Source organism: Chrysemys picta, chromosome 15 (genome assembly GCF_011386835.1).
Source record: "Chrysemys picta bellii isolate R12L10 chromosome 15, ASM1138683v2, whole genome shotgun sequence".
NCBI classification, from domain to species: domain Eukaryota; kingdom Metazoa; phylum Chordata; order Testudines; family Emydidae; genus Chrysemys; species Chrysemys picta.
The window spans coordinates 15,240,423-15,264,153 of NC_088805.1; the positions used below are offsets into that span (position 1 = coordinate 15,240,423).

Here is a 23,731-nt window from a genome sequence, read left to right on the forward strand (position 1 = left end):
TCATCTGGGATGTGGAAGCTTTATCTTATAGGGCTGTAGCTTGTCCCTCCTCCCGCACAGCACCCTCCCTGTGATCGTCAGGGCCAATCAGATGAGAGCAGATGAACATAAAGGAGGAACTTAATAGCTCCTCCCCAAGGAGGGTCAATATAAGGAGCAGACACTGTCAGGCATTGTCAGCAGCTCTCGCTGGGTTTCTCCCAAGGGCCTGAAATCTCCTCACCATGATCTGGGTTCCCCTCATTGTCCTACTGGGGACGTGGTGCACAGGTGAGAACAGGGAGAGCAGGTTAAATACACAATAAAGTTACTGCTGAAGCCAATTGCACAACCCGTGTTACTAGCGGCTGGGGACGGACAGGGAGGGTTTGACAGGTTTCTACCATATTTCTTCCAGGTTCCAGTTCACAGCCTGTGCTGACTCAGCCGCCCTTAGTGTCAGTGTCCTCAGGAAACACCGTGAAACTCTCCTGCACCATGAGCAGTGGGACCAGCATCAGTGACTATTATGTGAACTGGTACCAACAGAAACCTGGGAATTCTCCACGATACCTGCTGAGATACAAGTCAGATTCTGACAAGGGCCAGGGCTCTGGGGTCCCTGCTCGCTTCTCTGGTTCCAAAGACACGTCCAGTAACACCGGCTACTTGACCATCTCCTGGACACTGGTGGAGGACGAGGCTGATTATTACTGTGCTGTGGAGCACAGCAGTGCTCATCACAGTGTCACAGTCAGATGGGGAAGTGAGACAAAAACCTCCCCTCCCAGACCCTGGGCTGTGTGGTGGTGCGTGGGGGACAGAACCGCACAGGCTGCAGTGTTTGGTCTCTGCCTGTAACACATCACACAACAGTTGTTCTTCGCAGTGAAGTCCATTTCCTCACTCAGGAGATGCACAGCGCTCCCCTGATTCCTCCTCATGTTCCCTCTGCAGGGGGTCAGGTGGAACATCGCTGCCCTTCTCCGCCCTCCACCTCTCTCTTTTCATGGGGAGGCGAACTCTTCCCAGCTCCCTTCGTGCACTGTGTGAATGGCCCTTCTCCGTCTCCCTCCTCCATCTCCTCGTGCAGGATGGGAACTCGCTGCTCAGACGGCCTAAGGGTCATCACCCCCTCCAGCATGAGCAGGGGGAGCTCCAGCTCCAGTTACACCCTCAGGAGACATCCCTACTCAGGGCCCTAGAGATCTTGCCAAGAGAACATAAGAACGGCCACACTGGGTCAGAGCAAAGGTCCATCTAGCCCAGTATCCTGTCTACCTACAGTGACCAATGCCAGGTGCCCCAGAGGGAATGAACAGAACAGGGAATCATCAAGTGATCCATCCCCTGTTGCCCAATCCCCGCTTCTAGCAAAAAGAGGCTAGAGACACCAGGACACCAGAGCCTGCAGCGAAGAGAGATCCTGAGATTTCCAGTGTAAAACAAGCCCATGGACCGGGGGAACTGACCCGAACGGCCTTGTGACGAAGTGGGGGATTTTTTTATTTTTTCTTGGTTTTCCAGTGGTTTGCATGCAGAAGGAGTGGGACTCAGTGTCCCTGGGTGTTACTGGTTTAACAAGGTGAGGGGAGAGGAAGTTTGTTGTTGCAGAGGACCGGAGAGGAAACTTGGGACCCCAGCTGATGGCCTGGAGGAGGGACACCCCAGCAACTGGTGACCTGACGGAGACCCAGCTCAGGAGTCGCAGCCGGTTCTGGCCAGTGGGAGGACAATGGGCTGCGAAGAGGGGACCCCATGACCTAACCAGCCCGTTCCAGCCAGAAGGGGCCAGAGGACAGGAGGCCGAGGCGACCCTGTTTACCTGGAGAGAAGACAAGGGACAGAGGCGGAGCTTGGAGCCAGTGATATCAGATGCCCAGCTGGGAAGCAGGGGGGCTTGGGGCTGGAGAGGGGAAGCAGGCAGAGCCCACCTGGATGCAGGGAGAGACTTGGATGTGCTGTGCTGAGGGAGGCCAGGCCTAAGGGTCAGAGAGTTTCCTGTGCTGTGTTCAATGCTCAATAAACCTTCCTGTTTTACGCTGGCTGAGTCACTCCGGTCTAGAGAACAGGGTTGCATCAACCCCTTCGGGGGGGTGGAGGCCCCGGGGGGTCGAGAGCAAGTGGACTCCCTGAGGGGGCCCACGGCGAGAGACAGACGTGCTAAGGCTCAGAGAAGTGCGGCTCCAGGAGGTGGAGGGGCCTGACCCTGAGAGAGAGTGGACCCCCGAGAAGGGCTGTCTGACTGAAAGGGACACACACCCCCAGACCGCACGGGGCCAAGAGTGGGCACGATCTGTGAGTCGGTGACAGGCCTTAACAACTGCCACCGCTCAGCCAAGGGGTGACGCTGGTGTCAGAAAAGGGCCGTTGAGGTCACTAAAAGGAGGAATGATATAGAGACGTACTGGGAGAGGGTTTCTGCTCTATCTTATCCTTGTGAGATTGCCCCAATCCCTGGGCAATCCCTTCCAAAGCTGTGACCAGGCCGATGACTTGAGGAGTCGGTCTCTGCACTCAGAGAGCCAGGGAGGACCTGTGAGGTGCCCGGGTAGGAACCGGGCTCTTTCATAAGTGATCAGCAGGCAGAACCTGCTCCGTTGGGCAGCTAGCCCTTGGAAACACTCTGCCTTTGCCAGGAGCCACAAGACCTGTTGGTGCACGTTGACCTCTGCTGGCCTGGCTTTGCCTGCCCCAGCCCCAGCTTGTCTGACACTACAGTCTGTGAGGTGAGTGTTGGAGTCACATCAGCTCCGATCTCTGTGGCTCTGCTGCCATCTTCAGGCTCATCCCAAGCAGGAAGCGTCTCCAGCTGTAAGGGTCTGGTTGAAATAGACATGGGAATCTTCGCGTGGCATTGCTGCAAAATGACACTAGATGGGGATGTGCACCAGGGAACAAGGTTAGTGCAGGGCTGGGGGGCGTGGGTGGAGTTGCACATTCCCTCGGATACCCAGGAGTCATAATCTGGCTAAGATGTTCAAAAAGGACACGGTTCTGGGGAGCCTCTTTTTCTATTTGCCCAACTAAAGACACGGGAAAGGGGCCTGATTTTCACAGGACAGGTGCTTGGCCCCCTTTGGATACTCCCAAATCACTGGTCACCTTTGAAAATTTTGGCCAATCTGTTTTCTTTTCCTCTCAGTTGAGTTCCTGTTAGAGAGGCCTGAACCCAAGCCCTGGATCTAAGCAGAAACAAACTGTGTGTGTGAAAAAGAAGATGGCCGGGAGGGTGGGGGGGGAGAGAGGTAACTGCATGGAGAGTAGAGGGATCCAGATCTGAATTTCCCAGCACTGTCAGGGAGTTAGCAGCGGGAGGCTCATTGCTTAGCTCTGGGAGCTGGGCCTTGCCCGTTATCTGAACTGTGCTGTGACTGATTATTTGTCAGCGTCTGACATTTGCCCAATATTAATTTGCTTGCTGCATTTCAGGGCTTGGGTCCATCTCTTGTTCCTGTCTTTGGCTAGTTTAATCATTTCCCTTTGCATGGACTAGACTTATGCATAACTTGATGGGAGATGGCAGCTTGCTACAAAATGTTTACCTGACCTGAATTATTTAGAGTACATGGCTCAGCGTCCCTGTCTGAAATGGGGGCATTATGAGCTGCTAAGACTGCACTCATTAAGCAGCAATGAAGTTGAGTAACCGATAATATTCACATCCCTAAGAGACTCAGGTACATGCTGGGACAAACGACTGACCTGGAGGAGCTGCTCGTGACCAGCTGCACAGAGACGGCACGGTGAATACTAGGCAAGGCTGCTCATGCGGCGCACGGTAATCGGCCCCACCTTGCCATGCAAGGCTGCCCAAGCGCACCGGAGCAAAACCAACAGTCTCTTGCCTTAAGAAAGCTCTCTCTGATCCCGGAGGATTCCCAAAGCCCCTCTCAAAATGATATACAAAGATCACCCATCACTGATCGGCAGCCACCTCTGGGGTGAAGGGAGACAGCTGATGTACAGCCAACAACGCCACTACACACGAGTTTGGGGCAGGCAGCACAGAATAATAATGCGGCCGATCCAATGAGAAATGGAGGTAGGCAGAATGTAACTAGCTTTGTTACAACAGGCCAGGTCACTGGGGTTAACACCTGCAAAAGTGCTGTGGAGTCTCAGTGAACCCAAATGGCCAGGAGCTCCTTAGACGGCTGCAAAATGCTTCCAAAGTTGTATTATTATTTATTACAGGAGCTCAATTTCACGTCTCCTCTAAGCAGGGCCGGCTCCAGGCACCAGCTTCTCAAGCAGGTGCTTGGGGCGGCCGCTCCGGAGAGGGGCGGCAGGTCCAGGTATTCGGCGGCAATTCGGCGGACGGTCCCTCACTCCGCCTGGGAGTGAAGGACCTCCTGCCGAATTGCTGCAGCAGATCGCGATCGCGGCTTTTTTTAGATCGCAACTTTTTTTTTTTTTGGTTTTGGCTGCTTGGGGCGGCCAAAACCCTGGAGCCGGCCCTGCCTCTAAGAGATGTTTCTGCCAGAAATCGTGTCCCCTCACGCCATGCTTCCGTTCTGCCTCAGCACCTACCCCGCCTACAACACCCAACTTCCTGCGGCCCCCGAGGCGTTTCTTGGAGGTCTCCGCGTCCAGCTCAAGCAGTTGCAGTGGGAGAGGCCTGACGCGGTCCCAGCACGAGGCGCTCTGGCAGGCTGGGCCGCCCAGCCACCCCACGCAAGGCTGCGCAGCTACTCACTGCGGCCATGGCTGATCACTCAGCTGATGAGCCATCAGAGCTCGATTGGTCTCCGCTCCATGTGACCAGGGCCTGGCCATTGTGAAGCGATACGTGTCAATACCCCTGACTGCACAACGTGACTGACCAATCACCAGTAGAGCTGAAAGCTTGGCTCTGACGCAGACTGTGCTAATAACAGGGTGAAAGGACACCCTGGCAAAGGACAACAAGCCCCGAGCCCCGTGGAAGTTTCATTCGATCCTCCAAACAGGGGCTAGGTGTTGGGATGCTGCCCAGGCCCTGGCCTGTGAGAGAACTGGGCAGGCTGGGCGAGGCAGGGACCTGCAGCCAGAACAACTGAAAACAAAGCTGGTGATAATGGGAGTCTGATTAGCTTCAACTGGCTACCAGATGCCCTGGGCCACAGACAAGGGGGGTGGGGAATGCCGATGCTCGGGGGGGCTACTGCCTGTGAAGCTGGGCTGGTGCTCTCTGCTTTGGTTCGATTCTTTGCCGAGTCTCTGACCCTTACCTGTCTGATAAGCCAGGAAGGAGTAAAGCAAAGGGGGTGGGATTGTCTATGAGACACCTCACCCCACCCCACCCCCACACACAGAGGTTTGGGTTTTGTTGGTGTCTGAGTTTTTCTCAGGCTAAATGAACCCGGTTGACCAGTCTGAATCCAGTGCAAAGCAGCCCCAAGCCTGCGTGCGTGTAGGCTGGGCTGGCTCCCACGTTCAGCTGCAGCACGGCACACTAGGTAAGCAGGGAATACGTTCTCTGGCCCAGTCGCTCCCCACCAGCCGGAACGAGCCGCTCCTGGCAGTAGTGAAAGGAATTAACTGGGCTCTTCACCTGGTTCTGGTTTAATGCAAACTGGCGAGACAGTTGCTCTTACACATGAGGGATTGACAACCCTGGCTAGACCCCGCCAGAGCACCGGCCACTTCTCCAGGCAGTTCCACCCAAGGCATCCTAGTCCTGACCCCCAGCACCATGGTTATTCCACTCCGAGCTCTCCGAGTGGGGAGACTGCCCATGAGATCAGGGGCAAGGCAGAGACCAACTCAGCCTCATTCCTGCCATAAAAAGACTTTGAACCCAGATTCCCAGAGGCGAACGGTTACCAACTGAAGGACGGGAGACTTGCTTTCCTGAGAGCCTGGCTCTTGCATGATGCGTCTTGTGCATGCAGGGAACTATAAACAGAGTGATTGCCACTTGCGCTGAGAGGCACCTACGTTCCCCAGAAACTACTCTGATTTCCTTTCAGGGATTAGCAGAAAAAGGAAGTGGTTTCCAGGAGCCAGACCGTTACACACCATGTGCCAGATGTGTGTGCAATCGCAGGACAGTTGGCAACGCAAGGCTGCTCAACCCCACCGTGTGTTTCCCCCGTGACTAGAGTGTTTCAGTGCATCAATGGAAAAAAAGAAGCATGAAATTATGTAACCACAAGTCAACTTGTAACCACAGGAGCTGACCGCAGAGGGCACATACTGATTACACATGGTGACTTCCCTGCCACATTACATCACACTGCAGGTTTTCATCGGCTACGTGTTTTGGTACCAACTGGCACTTCCCAGCCTATGAGTTAATTTCAGGTATACAAAACTGCCACTCAGGGTCAAGCAACCGGCTGTGAAACAGGTAAATTCCATGAGTCCATCTGCCATCATCAACTGATCCAGGGGGATTTTGTTCTGATAGGCCAGGTGCATTTTCTTACCATTAGCACATCCATACGGTTCTCAGCTCTGGCTGCTCCGGACAAGGGACAGCAGAGAGGCGGCAGCCGCTTCGACTGAAATAAAACCGTGAGTGTGACACCCCCCCCCGCTCCCCAGGAAGCTATGAAAAGATGGAGCCTTTCGCCGCTTCGAATGGCTTTCTAGGGGCTCCGCATTGGTTTGCCCCTTCGGAGCAGCAATAGAATGATCAGGCTGGGGAATGTCACATGAGTGCCCTCATCTTTTCAGCTGAACACCAGGTATTTCCCCAGCACCAACTAGCTGTGCAGGTTTCTGCTATCCTCCCCCCGCCCCAGGAACATGAAATCAGGTGTCTGAATATGTTGACGTTAACTTTAAAATCCTTCCATTTAAAATAGCACCCACCAGCTGTGTGTGGGGGGGGGGTTGCTCTGTCCGGACTGAACACCCTGCGCAGTATGGGATTGGGGACGTTCAAAGGGGATGTTATTGAAGAAAGGCTTTCAAGAGCAACAGGAAGCCCTAGTAGCTTGGGAATCGGGGGTTGACGGAGCAGGCTTGAATTTCAGTTTATACCTGTCCCCGGGGACTTGCTATTGCAGATGTCGTCAGGCATCAGCAGTCACTGCCCAAGCTGACTCTGTCTGAGTCAGCCCTTCCTGTTCTGCTCCTGGCCCTTGGCTACTGGCCCCTCCCCTCCAAGCTTGCATCGCCAGCTGTACCTACCACCCGATGTTCCTCTCGGTCTCTTGCCTGTACTGCGCACACCGAGCTCAGCTTGTCAGGCGTAACAGGCTGAGAATCCAGGGGTTAAGAAGCAACGTTTCAGTTCCCAGTGAGGTGACAGAGCCAGAGGTGTGGGCTTCCCGAAGAGGCCAGTTGAGCAGGAGACTCTGTCCGTGGCTGAGATGGTGCCTGTCCATCCCCTCCAGGGCAGATAAGGGAAGGATTTATCTTGCTACTGCAGTGAATTAGACTGTAGGAGCAGCATCTGTTGGGACAATTTTGCTTTGTGCCTTGGACATACAGAAAGACGGACCTCTGGGGCTTTCTTGGGACCCAGGAGCTTGCACAGAAGATGCTTATGGTAGACATCAGTAGTGTGAACATCCAGAGGGCTGTACTCTGTGAGGGGCAGCCAGACCCTCCCTAATCCTAAGAGACACCACACGTCATAGCTCAAAACTTGGAAATGGCCTGTGGGTTCCCCCTGCCGCGGATCACTCCCTGGTTCCCAGCAAGGACCAGGCCCCAGGGCTAGGAGGGCCGTTTACAGCAAGAGTAACCCATCCATTGCAACAAACACCAGGAGCCTTCCTACCTGCTGCTTCACAGGGATGTCTCTGACTGGCCTTCTGGGGAAACCGATCCGCTCATATGTTCTAAAGATGTCTCCAGAGCTGCCTTCACTGGGGGCCCAATGGAGGATGCTGCTGATACTTCAGTAACAAGTGTCCTTTAGTCACTGCATTCTCCTTCCAGAATGGGATTCATTCACAGCATCGAGGTGGATTTCAGAGCAAAGAACCTCATTGTCCTGACCTTGTGTGTCAGTGGGACCCACTGGGAATCAAGCCACAGGCTCGCTGGAAATCTAGAAATACAGAACCAGGTAAACCAGGTTTAAAGTCGTAATATCACCTTTTTCTTGATTTTTATTTGTCTTGACCTAAACCAAAACAAGGCTGCACGGCGGCTGGCTCTGGGTTTCCACAGGACCTGGGCAAAGGGACCACTACGCTCTAGACATCTGTCTGTGACCCTCTTGCCTCCCCGACCATTTCAGATCACACATTGATTCAGACACTCAGCCTGAGAAGTAGGGGAGTCTGCAGCCATGGAGTGGGGGGAAGTGCCATGGTCTGTGGGGTGGTTCAAGCTGTCAGGGGAGATATGGATAAAGGGGGGCCCATAAAGTGCTGGCTTTGTAAGGGGAGACTCTAGGAACTGTGGCCCTTTCCTAGAACTGGCCCGGTGCAGCATTCTAGAGATTGGGAATAATCATGTAGCCTCTTTTCTATTCCGTCTATCAACTCCAGTACGATGTATATTATTGATTCATACTCCAGTCCCCAGCCGTACATCCTACCACCTTGTCCATTCTGTGGAGAACTTCATAACAGCGAGGGCCCCTCACACAGCCCCAGGCTCCCCTTCCTCCCAATCCCCTATTGCTTAGCTCTCCACGTTTTGTTCTGCGGTTCCCTGGAGGCCCCTGGACTCCAGGCCGACAGCTCCTGTGCCAAACCGGCGGGTGAAAATTCTGTTCATGTCTGTGATCTGGTTTATTCTATGGGTTCCGTACACTGCTGTGCACCAGCACTGCTAATGTTACACTAACTGCGTTTACATATGTACACGGTGCCATGTAGCGGGGCACCGTAGAAAGGTCAAAAAACACTGAAATGGAAACAAAGCTGGGCCCAATGACCCCATTCTGCCAAAATGAGGAGGAAAAAAGATCCAGAAAGGACGAGCTGGTGAAGAAGACAGGCCAAGATGCTCCAAGACAAACAGACCTGAATAGAAAGGCCCTATGCTAGGACTCAAAGAGAATGAGAGTTCGTTCTTTGGGATTAGCATTTGATTTAACTCAAGACCTTGACCAGAGGCACAGTGGCTTCTCCTTTGGGAGAGAAGCTGATTCCACAATTACACTCCCCACTGAACTATTATCCGTCTACCTGTATCACCCAAGTTTCTTCAGAGAAGAGAAATCTGGGTCCCTTCTCCCAAAGCTCAACATTCTGGGCGATCAACCACCCCATCTAATTCACCCCGCCGATGGGACGCCCGGGCCACAAAGCAGAAGCAAGCAGCTGCCGGGATATTTTTGCACAGCCGTGTGTCACTGTGCGTATATCTTCGGCGGCGGAACCCAGTTGACCGTCCTTGGTAAGTCACTCTAATATTCATTTACAATCGTTTCCGAGTTGTTGCGGGTTTTGAATTTTTTTCCTTTGTCTCCCTTTCTCAACTTCTCTGTCTATTCCGGGCTGGGTGCTCTTCTACTCTGTCCTAATCACCATGAAAATGTGTGCGTGGGCGGAGGGGGGTTGCTCTGTTGAATGACAAAACGCAGGTCCTGTGTTGTTACAGATTTTTCCACTTGTAAAATGTTTTTGTCCGTTCGTTACTGATAAGTCCCCATTGATCAAATCTTTGGTCACATAATGGGGTTTTGTTTTATTACCGGCGATAGTTGGGGGGGTACCTCCTAATTTCAGAGCCCAGCCAAATTGTATTTTAATTGTTTATCTAACAAAACTTTCTATGTCAGTTTTCACTCTCTGATGGAAAGATACCCAGGTAAGGCTATGGTAACAAGGAGAAAATATTCAGGAGTTTGAGATATAAGGTTTTAGTTTCGTAGAAGACTGGTCAGTCCTGCAGCCAAAAAAAAGGGGGGGGAAAGGCTCTCCGTTTCAGAAATAGTCAAAAAAGACAGCTGCTTTTTGGGTTTTTTTCCATGTCTAATGCTTTTTCTGAGGTTATGCTGGAAAAGTTAGAAGATTTTGGTGAGAGTTTTCAACTCAGAGTCAGAAAATGGGAGCGGTCAGTCAGCTGAGAGGGAGCTAGAAACGTCTCTTGAAAATATAGGTGGATGTTTTAGGTCAGTCCCGGGGGCAGAAGCAATTAAAAAGATACTTTGAATTCTCAGTTGCAATTAAAAAGGATACAGAGCAAATTCTGATGACTTCTTCTTGAAACATGAGACACCCTCTTTTGCAAATAGCCTGTTCAGTTTTAAGCGTCTGGCTGGCTGTCTAGTCACTGTTGAATCGGAGCTTGCTGAAAAGATCCAGAGGAGGATTTCTCCTTGTCATGCAGATACTTAGATATTACTGTGATGGGCGCTAGGAATACCCTAGCTAGATAGGCAACAAAGATGGTCTTAAATAGCGAGACTCACGTATGGATGAGGAACTGCTCCAGGTAGGATTCTGTAGCCTGGAACAGAGCGGTGCAAGAGAGGATTCAGTCAAAGTGTTTAAGATTATGAATGAATGACTGTGATTGTTAGCAAGCGAACACGGCTCACTCCTCCCTTCTCACTGCCCGTTGAGCCGAGGGGTCTCTAGATAGAAGGATTCGCTAAGTAAAAGGGTGTATCATCCCCAGGGGAGATGCTAGAGTAAAACACTGTAGCTTGAGTTAACAAGAAGCTGGATAATTTTATGACCAGTTAACGCCACTGTTCTGTGTCTTGCACATGCAAAGGCAGGGAATTGATATCTTGTGCTTCGGGACATAGGATAGGACCTTTGCGACAGGACAGAAGTGTGTCGCTGCCCAGCGTTGCACAGCTGCATTGAAACGGGCCAGATTATGAATTCACTGGGAACTGTGGTGGCACAGTGCCTCTGAGAATCAGATCAGTAGGAATTGCTGTACAGTGTCAGACCACGGAGCTGGCAATTACCACACATGCTTAAGAGGAAAGTGAACAAATCTTATTACCTAATTTTCAGAGGTGCTGCGTGCCCGTAGCTCCCAATGGCAGTGCTGGGTGCTCAGCATCTCTGAGAATCAAGCCGTGTGTGCAGGTCTGAACTGTCAGAATATGCAGGACTAAGTCAAGGGATGATTTCCTTTGGGAGTTTATCCATAGATATTTATTCCTCTCTGCTAGCGAGAGGGAGACCAGCAGCAGACAGGGTCACACCAGCAATGTTAGAATTTTTTTTTTTTTTAGGAAGCGTCTCCTGAAACATCTAGGACAGTGGTTTTCAACCCTGGGGGGCCACGGACTATGGCTAAGATTGCCAAAGGGGTCCGCTCCTCCATTCAAAATCTTTTAAGGATCCGCAAATGAAAAAATGTTGAAAGCCGCTGAACTAGGAGTTTTTGAGATTCTGATGGGACTAACATATTGTCATTTAAGAGAAAATGAACCCTGATCTAGAAACGGTGGGCTAAATTCTACTCTCGGTTACATTGGTGTACATCTGGAGTAACTGGATTCACTTTGTCCTAGAAGATATTAAAATGATGGGTTCTCCTTCCAACAGTGTGTTTGTGTGTGTGTATACATGCTTAAGAGGAAAGTGAACAAATCTTATTACCTAATTTTCAGAGGTGCTGCGTGCCCGTAGCTCCCAATGGCAGTGCTGGGTGCTCAGCATCTCTGAGAATCAAGCCGTGTGTGCAGGTCTGAACTGTCAGAATATGCAGTGGGAGAACACATACACACACACACACACACACACACACAAATTTTTAATATATATATATATAGCCTCTCTCAATCAAAGCCGCGAATTTATATATATATAGCCTCTCTCAATCAAAGCCGCGAATTTACAATAGCTGAGAATCTGACCACAACCTTTAACTCTCAGTGACTATCAATGACCACTGAATCCAGTGGGCCTCTGTGCTAGCACATGGGTCTCCTTGGGGGAACTCATGGCAGGATGAGGGAGTACGTCTCTGAAGAATCAGTTTCCCTTCAGGAGGAGGGAATCTCCCTACTTATCAGTTGCAGCGTTAACTGCAAGGTAGCACTGAACAATCAATGAATACTACATTGATGAAACACCGGGAACTCTGCTGCTCTTGTTTGTTCTGCAATCAGTGCCGGGAATATTAGCAGCTTTGGCAGTTATTAGCCAGGAGGTTTCTTTAAACATGAGCTGAAATTGGCTTCTGAAAATATTGGGCCATATTCTTCTCGGTTACTGTGAAGTGCATTGATTACACGGGATTTTCACAGCGTAGATGAGAGGAGTGTTTGCCCTAGAGAATCTAGTTAACTATAGATACATCTTTGAATTGCCAAATGCTGTACAATTGAACGCAGGAGAATGAGCCCTTCTGGCTCTCTCCTCAGATAAAATATTGCCCCACTCCTGCAATTGGATCCACACAGGCAGACTCACAGAGCATCTTTGACGCCAATAGGAATCCAGCCCGGGCCAGTGGTACGCATCTGATTGCAGGATCAAGACCTAAGAGGCTAAATTTCTCCAGCTTGAACACACAGAAATAATCGGACGTAGCAATGCCCGGGTGTGACTGTGAACTCCGCAATAGGCTTGTGGCTTGTGCCAGGTCAGGTTTCAGCTGAGCATTTCTCAGTAGGGCCATTCATTCCCGCTAATGTGGTGTTCAGCTGTTATAGCCGTAGAGCCAGTGAGCTCGTAACAGACAAGATTATTAATGCTAGGACCGAAGGCCTAATTCCAGGCAAGCAGGATATCTGCAGTGGGAGAACTGTGCCCACAGGAATTAGCAACGTAGGGTGCCGTGACAGATTCTGAACTTGCGGAAACTCTGATGCTGCCTACGGGCCATCATCTACCCTAAATCTTTGCACAAAGTATCTGATCCAGCAGAGCAGTTAAGCACATGCTTAACTTTAAGCTCATGAGTAGCCAGTCTATTGACTTCCAGGGGATGGCTAATACATTTCAAGTTAAGCACGCGTTTAAGTGCTCAACTGGATTGGGGCCCTTATTCTCATTTTAAGGGCCCTAATTTTGTTTTTGGTTTCTCTGATGCGATCAGATTGACGTCAGTGGTTCAACATTTCCCTCAGTACCTGCCTAAATGCGAGCTGAATTTGCCTACATGCGGCCCTAAAGTATTAAGAAAACAGTAAGGAGAAAAACTTGAAAGACGCTCTGTGAGTGCTCTGTCATGTATGGAGTATCCTGCGGGAGGAGATACTGAAGGAGCACTGAATTTCTATAATCCCAACCATTAAAAACCAACCAATTTAAATAGCTCTCAGGTTAGGCAGGATTCCAAGTCAGAGCTAAACCTGGAGCCCGCCGAAACATCCACATTTCCTACAGCCAGAGGGTGTGGGCACAGGATGGCAAATGCTAGCTGGCAGTTTTAAAGATAGACGTGTGAGAGCCAGATGACAGCAGACCAGCTGTAGTGGGGCGCCATTTTGTGTATGAAAGCAACAGCTGCTTTCCATGTTCTGATGGCAGCTCACAGCAGATCAAATGTGTTTGACTCAAAGAATAAGCCAGCTACATTCCTCTGCCCTGAATTGCTGGGCAATCCTGCAAATGCAGCGTCAGTGCCACATGGCTCCTTAGCTGGTGGGAGAGGGAACAAGTACAAGGAGAGATGCTAGGGAATGTTTAACAGTGGAGATTATTATATTGCCAAATTCTGGTGCAGGATTTCTCTGTGAGGATGATCTGTATCCATAGAATAGTCCTTTCAGTGGAAAAACATTATCAGGGAAATACCTAGTAAGTCATTTGAAAAGAAGAGAGTCACTGCTGCAGTGTTGTGCTAGCACCGTGGTTTAGCTGAACTTAGCTTTTCCTGTCCTACTCCACTCTATCGTTGCCGGATAGAATCCAGGGATGTAGATGAGTTTTGATTTGATTTTTAATGGTAAGACTTTGTAGTTACAAAGCAGCATTGGTTTAGATTTCAGGCAGTTTCTCCCTCAGGCCCCACAGACTTTATTTAAAAAAATAAAATTTTATAGACCCGAAGAGCCAGATCCTCCGCTGGTGTCATGGAACTACATTGATTTATAGTAGGTGAGGATCTAGCTCAAAATATCTAGTACCTTGCATTCTGCACTGGCAGCGTCTGAATTTGATGTTCCACTGTGAATCTGAATTCTCTTTGGCTTTGTTCTTAATCTGACTCTGAATCACATTGTCTTGTAGGTCAGCCAAAGGCATCTCCTACCGTGCACCTCTTCCCTCCATCCTCGGAAGAGATAAGTACAAAGAGCAAAGCCACACTGGTGTGTCTGTTGGGCAGCTTTTACCCAGGGGCAGCCCAAGTCACCTGGAAAGCTGACGGCAAGCAGATCTCCACTGGAGTGGAGACGACCAAACCATCGAAACAGAGTGACAACAAGTACATGGCCAGCAGTTACCTGTCTCTGGATGCATCAGATTGGAAGACCCATGAGATCTACACCTGCCAGGTGACACACGATGGGAAGAACATTGAGAAGTCTTTGCAGCGCTCACAGTGTTCTTAACCTCCTGACCCTCAGATGGCTTAGCTGGTCCTTGTGTCTATCAGTAGAGTTTTCCCCAAAAGAGCTGGGATCAGTCTGTAGCATCACCTTAATGCTGATCTCCAGCAGCTCTGCTTCCTGTTTGATGTGGGGGATCTTTGACGATCCTTTTGATATCTGCTTTTATTCCCATGTTCCCACTGCTCTCACCCCCTGCATTCCCTGGAAATGTCCTTCCTGTTTTAGTCTCTGATGCAGCCTTGTTATGATATTAATAAAACCAGAAACATTCAGCTATCGCTGTCTGTGAAGAGTTAAAATTATTGTCTCTTTCAAACGTTTTCAAAAAGTTGTTTATCGTGATTCTGCAATAAAAGATGGACATTTATCTGCCAATAGTTTATTCTTCTGGTTCCAAAGGCTGAACTGATTTCTCTCAATTTATCTGTCAATAACTTATTCCCAGCAAATACCAGTAAGATTTAGTAGCCACTGGGTAAGATGTGTTCATCGTTATATATATAAATGGAGCTAGGGTTTTCATCTGGAGTAGATTGGCCCCATGCCATTGAATTGAGTGGAGTGAGGCCGATTTACGCCCGCTGATGATCTCACCTTGTTTGCTTTTGTCTACCAATAAAACCACTAGCACCAAGCTTGGGAGTTACCCTGAGTCTGGTGGAAAGTGCTACTGCTCTAAGCAACAGAGGTTGCAGCTGCCAGGGCAGAAATATTCTGGTGGGACCCACTGCCCGGTTTCTCTTGGGAGCTCCTATGGTCTGAACTCAACCCAAGTTCAGACCATAGTTATGTGGCACTTGAGTCCCACTTAAACACTATGGAGCAAGCGTAAGTGGGTCTTTCTGTTAGTGGGGCTGTGGCCCTTTTGCTGGCTGTCTGCACAAGAGCGTCACTTGACCCACCTTCAAATGGCGTAACTGGAACACCAACAACAGACCTCATGCTACAACAGTCCACTCAATTCACTGAGTATCTCTGGCTGCTGGTGTCCCTGGCCGCCCACAAGTCACAAAGACAGCAATGCAGCCAGGGAAACGCACCTTCCCATTGAATGCCAAACTGCACTGTGCTTCTCTGTGTGGGACCCACTATTCGTTCACAGGGGCGGATAGCTATGGGCTTGCCAATGACAAATGAATGTTATTAGGTAGGAGGAGCTTTGAATAGATTTTTTTAAATCAAAATATCTTTGTTCCGAGCTGCTGTGTCCCTGTTCCTTCTCCCAAAGGTGAATGTCTCAACAGTGACCTTGTAGCTCCAATAAGAGCGTAAACAGATTATAATTTACCAGCAGAGGCCTGGCAAATACAGTCATAGATACATTTACAGTTACAAATGTGAACTCCAAATGAAAATACGTCCTTTGTAATAGCTTGAAAGGCCATAAAGCCATGGAGCACTGCAAGGGAAGGATTATATTAGTCAACCCTAGCTCCATTTATCTGTGGTCTGTCATTCATTGTGCTGTAAGGTCATCATTACCGAAAAGAATTCTTATTGAATGTAAATGGTTTGCCTGGTCATTAGCATGAAATCTCAGCTGCTCACACAGATATCGCCAGCCTGCTCCCCTGGACCAGGAAGCGTGGGTACAACTAATAACAGAATTCCTGGAGGGTGAAATTCACCCTCTGCAATGGCCTTCATGAAGCCAATGAACCGTTTATGTGAGTGGGCTTCACTAGTACATAGGCCTCTTGCAGGACTCCTGAATTACACCCAGAGAGAAACCACCAGGGAGGCAAGAATTCAAGGCCCCTGTCTCCCAGGCTGGTACAGGGTCACCATGCTACAGGAACAGAGAAGGCTAAGATCAAGCATAGCCTGCTGGAGTAGCTAGTTTTACTCCAGGCCCTGAGGTTTTTTTCCCCCACACGTGACTTTCCAGTCTGCTGTGGCACCTATGCAAGCTAAATCAAATGTAGGGGAAAGAAACCAAATAACTCTATAATGCCAATTTTTAAAAAAGACTCCAGAGATGATCCTGGAAATTACAGGCCGATAAGCCTGACTTCAGTATCTGGCAAATTGGTTGAAATGATAGTAAAGCTCAGAATTATCAGACATAGAAATGAACTTGATATATTGGGGAAGAGTCAACATGGCTTTTGTAAAGGAAAAATCACACCTCACCAATCTATTAGAATTCTTGAGGATGTAAACAAGCATGTGGACCAGGATGATCCAATGGATATAGTATACCTTGACTTTCAGAAAGCCTTTGATAGCCAAAGGCTCTTAAGCAAAGTAAACAGTAATGAGATAAGAGGGAAGGTCCTTGCATGGATCAGTAACTGCTTAAGGATAGGAAACAAAGCGTAGGAATAAATGGTGAGTTTTCACAATGGAGAGAAGTAAATAGCAGGGTCCCCCAAGGATTTGGATTGGGACCAGTGCTGTTCAACATACTAATAAATGATCTGGAAATGGGGATAAACAGTGAGGTGGCAAAGTTTGCAGACGATACAAAATTATTCAAGATATTTAAGTCCAAAGCTCACAGCAAAGAGTTGCAAAGGGATCTCACAAAACTCAACAAAATAGCAGATGAAATTCAATGTTAATTACATAATCCCAATGATACATATAAAATGATGGGGTCTAAATTAGCTGTTACCACTCAAGAAAGAGACCTTGGAGTTATTGTGGATAGTTCTCTGAAAACATCCACTCAATGTGCAGAGGCAGTCAAAAAAGCGAACAGAGTGTTAGGAACCATTAAGAAAGGGATAGATATTATGACAGAAAATATCATATTGCCACTTTATAAATCCACAGTACACCCACACCTTGAATACTGTGTGCAGTTCTGGTCACCCCACTCAAAAACAATTTATTAGAAGTGGAAAAGTGGAGAAGGACAATGAAAATGATTAGGGTATGGAACAGCTGCCATATGAGGAGAGATTAAACACACTGGAACTGTTCAGTTTAGAAAAGAGACGGCTAAGGTGGGATATGATAAAGGTCTATAAAATGATGAATGGTGAGGAGAAAAAGTGTTAGTTACCCCTTCTCATAACACAAGAACCAGGGGTCACCCCATGACATTAATAGGCAGTGGATTTAAAACAAACATAAGCAAGTTCTTCTTCACACAACACTCGGTCAACCTGTGGAACACGTTGCCAGGGGATGTTGTGAAGGCCAAAAGGATAACTAGGTTTAAAAAGAATTAGAGAAGTTCATGGAGGATAGGTCCATCAATGGCTAGAAGCCAAGCTGGCCAGGGATGCAACCCCATGCTCCAGGGGTCCGTAAGCCTCTGACTGCTAGAAGCTGGGACTGAGTGACAGGGGATGGATCACTGGATAACTGCCCTGTTCTGTTCACTTCCTCTGGCACCAGCCACAGTTAGAAGACAGGCTGGATGGACCATTGGTCTGGCACAGTCTGGCCATTCTTATGTTCTTTATGTAGAGTCATTATAAAGTGAAGTCAGCGTTACCAACTCAGGACAATCCAGCTACCTCCTTTCCAAGGCCCTGCGTGGTGTCATTGTGATACTGCAGTCACTCCCCGTGCACAGGCTCATGCAGCTCTCAGACGTTCCTGCACTTCACACAGAAACTCTCCACAAAGCACGCTGGGCCGTGACAACAGCTGCACTGTGTAGGGTGACCAGATGTCCCGATTTTATAGGGATAGTCCCAATTTTGGGGTATTTTTCTTATATAGGTTCCTATTACCTCCCACCCTTGTCCCGATTTTTCACATTTGCTGTCTGGTCACCCTAGCACCATGCCTTGGAACCTGGCCACTCAGTGAGCATGTCAGTAAAGGCTGTGCCTTTGTAACGGGCGAGGGGTGCTGTGTGGAACTGCACCGTCCCTGCAGGACTATGGGGAAGGTGGCATCGCAGCCAGGCCTGGTATCTCTGGTGCTGTCGCCTATGCACAGGGATTGGACAATCTGCTCCTTCCATTAGGATGCTCCTGCCCCACTCACTGGTGGGTTTGCCCTGCTCCCTGGCCAGCTCTTTCCCATATTCACCATATAACCCTTCCCAATGAGAACAGCATCCCCGGCGAAATACTCTTCTGTTTGCCAGCCCTTGCTGGCATTCGGCTCCAGACTTGATTGCATTGATGCAACTATAATATTTATTTGTACACAGGGAACATAAGAACAACCACACTGGGTCAGACCAAAGGTCCATCTAGCCCAGTATCCTGTCTTCCGACAGTGGCCAATGCCAGGTGCCCCAGAGGCAATGAACAGAACAGGTAATCATCAAGTGAGCCATCCCCTGTCACTCATTCCCAGTTTCTGGCAAATGGAGGCTAGGGACACCATCCCTGCCCATCCCGGCTAATAGCTATTGATGGACCTATCCTCCATGAACTTATCTAGCTCTTTTTTGACCCCTGTTATGGTCTTGGCCTTCACAACATCCTCTGTGGATGCACAAATGGGGCATTGGTATTATATTTTATTAGCAATGAATTGGCCGGCATTTCCAAAGGATTCTAAGAGATCAAAGTGCTCGGACTCCATTGATTTCCAATGGGAGCTAGCACCATATTTCCAGCCCTCTTTGAAAATCCTACTCGTATTATGTGTACGGTTTGGATTTACATGGGAGCCAAACCCATAAAAAACCCGGAGCAAATCCAAACAGCTACAGAAAAACAGCCCCCACATTACTCTGCTGCCTGGCGGGCGAAGTGAAATTCCCTCTAGTGCAAAGAACCACCACAAGGGTTACACACCACTTCAGTCCCACCTACATCCCCGTTTAGCCTGTGGCCATCCATTATTAGACATCATTAACCCTTCATTTGCCGGATTAAAGTAGTAGCCAAAGCAAACATCAGACACAAGTCATGCAGTCTGAGGAACCTGAGCAAAAGGAAAACAGGCCCTGATTCAGCAGAGCAGTTAAGCACGTGTCGACCTTTAATTAAGCTAAACATCTAGATGAGTCACTCCTGAATGATTCAACAGTTAGGGCGTGCATGTTAGCTCCTACTCGTGAGCTTTTACTCACCTGAGTTAGTCCCATGGATTTCAAGAGGACTGTTAGGGTGAAGAAGTGCTCACCAGTGGGTGAAATTCACCCTGTGCAGAGGACCTGCATAATGTCTATGCACCACAGAAGTCCTACATCAGCCCTGTTAAGTTAGATTTAAATGGAACATAGGCCTGCGCAGAGCCTAAGCCCAGGGGTGACTTCATCCTACTCTGGGTAAGGGATACATGACCCAGCCCTCAACTGGGAGAATGATGAAGTCACTTAACATATCAAATCAGCAAGTGCCACATTAGAGGTGTGAGGGGATTTCTAATCACCCAAAACATCTTCCCTGGAAGAGCTACACATTCATCGCTGAGAATTAGACAGAACCCCTAATGCTCACCCCCAGCTGCGATTGCGCAGAATTCTCCTGCTCATCACATGTTCCCAAGCCCATGTCATGCTTAACAGTGTTAGTGTTTGGGGGAGTGTAGTTTAGAGCCTCTCTCAGGCCTGAAAACCACTGTCCAGGGGCTTCGGTAAGGTCTGCTCCATTGGAGTCAAGGGAGCTGTGTCACTTACTTCAGTAAGTGCAAGATCAAGCGCTATAAACAGCTTCAACTGCAGTCCATTAATGAGGAAATGGGGCTGGTACCATTCACTTCCTTGCCCCTGCTGAGCTGACACACACCAGGTGCTAAGGGGAGTTTGTATTTACAGTCAGAGGGAGGGTCCAGTGCCCTGGTTTAATTCAGAAGAAACCAGCTGAGCATGGACACAGCTCACAGCCTAGATGTTTACTGGCCCTGCCCTTGGTGAAAGGGGCACCTCACGCCCACACTCTGCTTGGCAGCAGGCCCCAGAGCTGCTCTCCTAAGGTGAGGGGCAGGGAATAGCCCAGCGATGGTGTGAGTCTCATGGCAGCTCAGTCCAGGGAAACAGCGCAGGGATTTACTGCTGAGAACAGCTGGGAAATACAGCGCAAATGGCTGGCGTTGATGGCACAGAGTTAATTTCTAAAGGCAACTGGGGGCTCCCTTGAGGAAAGTGTTGACGTCTCCTGCATACTGGACATGGGCTGAGCAGACTTGCTCTCTATTGATACCAGCTTTGCCTTGTACTGGTACCAACAGAGTCTGGAGCATTTTCCAGCATATGCCAGCCGTACGATGGTCATGGCTTTTACAAGCACCAAAGGTTCTGAGCATCTTGACTGGCTCATGGCTTCCAGGGAGACTGACAGTAACACCTACATCTGATCCACGGCTGGTCAACCGTCCAGGATTGTCGATTAATCCAGGAATTAACAATTAATATTTAATTAAAGATTATGTCATGTGATGAAGCCTCCAGGAATACGTCCAACCAAAATTGGCAACCTTACTGCTGGGGATCAGACAGAGCGTGGGGTGATTGGTTTCATGGCACATGGATCTTGAGTCATTCCTCTGACACGTCCAATGTGGAGACATCACCAGCCCCCTGCATGGCTCAGCTGAGAGCGAACGCAGGACGTCATGACGCAGCTTCTTGCAGAAGAGCTGTGCCCAGTGGCTCAGAGCGACCCCCTGGCCCCATGGACTGTCTGAAGATCCTGATCAGGTAAGTTGGGACAATGTGAGAGGGGATGTCTTAGCTTCTCACAGACAGGTGCAGAGAGGCTGCACTATTCAGAGAGTAGACGAGGACAGCACGTGGTTTGGATCACATCCGATCCACCCGTGTGCAGCCCCTGGCACGTCTGATCTGTTTCTTCACTGACACTAATTGCTGGGTCACTGGAACATCCTGTACATTAATTATGTCTAGAAAGATGCTGGTGCTCCAGAGGTGTGGGGTCACGGCCACATAGTTTCTAAGTATGATTATCGTATCCATAACATACACCACTGAATCCATTCAATACTGACAGCTAATGCGCCTCATTCCTTCCATGGCGTAATTCCACTGAAGTCACTACAATGGCACCAGTGATGAATTTGGCCCAGTATTGGCCTGTCATGGCCAAATGGCAGTGGAAGGACCCACACGCAGTCCAGTTGTGTACATGCCCTCCAGCACCCACAACCGTTCTCCACGGGCTCCAGCCACAGTCGCACAGACACGCAGGCAGACCCACAGCCTGTGCGGGGGTTGGGGGAGTGCTGTAGTGGGGGAACCCAGCGCGGTAGCAGAGCACAGAGCTCCTTTGCTTCTCTCTCGGTACTTTTACGCCTTCAACCACTGTAGTGCCTGAGAATCTCTGAGACACGATAGAACTTATCCTTACACCACCCTGTGAGGCAGGGAAGTGCTGCCCCCATTTTACAGATGGGGAACTGAGGCACAGAGATGACATGACTTGCCCAAGGATACAAAGTCAGTGGCAGAGCCACGACATGAACCACGCTCACCTGACTCCCACGCCAGTGCCTTAAGTACAAGACCATCTTCCGCGCTCTTATGTGGGCTGTGTGCGGGGACCAGGATTTGGCCTTATTGTGAGCTGTCCCAAGGAATACGCCATTGCTTCACTTCCCAGTGGATCTTCATTCCTCCGACTGTACGATGAGTTTCTCCAGAAAGGATAAACCTACACTCCCATGGGGTGCCAGTGGAAATTGCCCTGCGCCTCTTTTTCCCTACGCGGGCAGAGGTGGCGACCTCTCCCTGCCATCGACTGGGACTGGTTTTTGTACAGCCCTGTGTCACTGTGGTGGATCTTCGGTGGAGGAACCCAGCTGACCGTCCTTGGTAAGTCACTGAATTACTCACAAACTTTCCTTCTCCTGGCTGTATTGTACGTTTTCCATGATTTTTTCCTGCTTTCTTTGTCTTCATGCTGGGCTCGGGACTCCTCTCACTTTATATATGGACCTTCACACAGTGTTGGGAATAACATTTAGTCTCTCTGGATAGTCATAGCAGATGTACACAGCACATGTTGGGTTTTCTGTTCTTAATGAAGAGAAGTTTGAATTTGCCCATGAAACCTATGGAGATTCTGCCACTGGGTCCCCACTTACGATGACCTAGTGTTAGCCTCTTAAGGAAAAGATTTTCCCTCTTTTTCTTTTAAGGTATGAACTATTTCTCAGTAGCACCAGGTGTTAGTCAATGTATGAAAGAAACCCAGGGCCAGCTTCTCAGGTCCTGTAAACTGCCCTGGCTCCATTGTCCGCAATAGAGCTCCACCAAAACTCACCCCAGGCGCCTACAGACAGGTGTCCAATCCCAGGAAATCTAATGTTCTATTAAAATCATTGGTCCCTGGTGATTTAAATCTGATTTGTCAGGGGCCGTTGGAAGGAAATGCTTAGCAATGAGAGCTGGGCAGAAAATACGGTTTTATTCTGTAAATAATTTCAGGAAAAGCAAAACAAAAAAATCATTTTTATCTCAAGGGGTCCAAAATTCAAACAAACATTTTCAGCTGAAAACCAAAAATGCTTCAGTTATTGACAGGTTTTGGCTTAAGATTTCCACTATTTCCATTTGGGATTTTTAACAAAAAAAAATTTTTTTTTCTTTTTGAGAAAAGCAGATACTTGCCACAAATATTTTCATTCAATTGAAAACCAATTTTCCACTGAAAATAGTTTTGATGGGTCATTTTCCACCAGCCCTATTGGTAGCATTGCTCAGTTAGAGGTGGGCAAGTGACCGATAACATTTTAAAAATAGAAGGCAGCTCCTCACATGGTGTAAATCCACGTAGCTTCCTTGCCAGCAATGGACTGCACTGATTTACACGTTCACTGAGTGAGTCTCATTGCACTGACTGACTTTCTCCTGACCCGGAGGAGCCGTTCCATTGTACCTTGGACGACTGTAGCTACCACTGGAGTTCAGTTTAGAAATGCAACCCAACCCCACCCAAAACCTTTGAAATATGCAAGATCTTATTTAAACAGAGTGGGGCTGGAGCAGCCTGCAGGGGAAGAGGGCTTTAAAGAGGTTGCACTAATTGTGTCCCTCAAGCGTGGAGCACACTAAGGAGATTGCTGACCAATCTGAAAGGCTGGACGGCTTCCTAGAGGCTGGATTCTGTGTCTGCCAAGTTCAGAGCTCAGTGATCAGGATGCTGGCTGGATCAGCCGGCTTCAGTTACAGACCAGCCTTGGGGACCTGATGGACCTGGCTTAGCCAGGGCTCAGTAAGTCAGGGCAATATTAGCTCAAAGACCATTGTTGGCTTCTTTGACCTATATAAAGTGTGAAATAATTAAGGCCCAGACTGCGATAGCCCTACTTATGCCAAATAGCACATTGCTTTTCATACAGTCCCACCAGTGAAATGGGATCGACCGCCTGTGGAGTAAGGTGCAACCTGGCATGAGGACGGGCATCCCAATCTGGCCCCTGCAACAAGGCTGGTGCATAATTGTTACCAAGGATTTAAAATTTCCCTGAACTTTTGTGCCCTTCCTAAGCAGGTCGTGCCTTCAATGT

The 23,731-nt window shown here is 49.0% G+C and overlaps 2 protein-coding genes across 2 annotated transcripts in view; both read left to right on the top strand.

Moving 5' to 3' along the window:
- LOC101952231 (immunoglobulin lambda-1 light chain-like) overlaps positions 1-23,731 on the top strand; it is a 35,384-nt gene that overhangs the window by 9,488 nt on the left and 2,165 nt on the right. Inside the window, exon 3 of the mRNA XM_065567971.1 lies at positions 21,982-22,034. Within this exon, the coding sequence (XP_065424043.1) occupies positions 21,982-22,034 (53 nt within the window). The remainder of the gene's footprint in view (positions 1-21,981; positions 22,035-23,731) is intronic.
- On the top strand, positions 171-14,719 carry LOC101950155 (immunoglobulin lambda-1 light chain-like). Its single transcript, XM_065567970.1, has 4 exons — positions 171-270; positions 398-724; positions 9,217-9,270; positions 14,022-14,719. The coding sequence occupies exons 1-4, from the start codon at positions 225-227 to the stop codon at positions 14,342-14,344; spliced, it is 750 nt and encodes a 249-aa protein (XP_065424042.1). The 5' UTR covers positions 171-224; the 3' UTR covers positions 14,345-14,719.

What these genes read in the sequence shown, in the direction of transcription:
- LOC101950155 (XM_065567970.1), top strand. Translation starts at nt 225, where the DNA reads ATGATCTGGGTTCCCCTCATTGTCCTACTGGGGACGTGGTGCACAG. An exon ending in ACTGGGGACGTGGTGCACAG is followed by an intron (nt 271 to 397) that starts GTGAGAACAGGG and finishes TATTTCTTCCAG; the next exon opens with GTTCCAGTTCACAGCCTGTG. An exon ending in GCACAGCAGTGCTCATCACA is followed by an intron (nt 725 to 9,216) that starts GTGTCACAGTCA and finishes ATTTTTGCACAG; the next exon opens with CCGTGTGTCACTGTGCGTAT.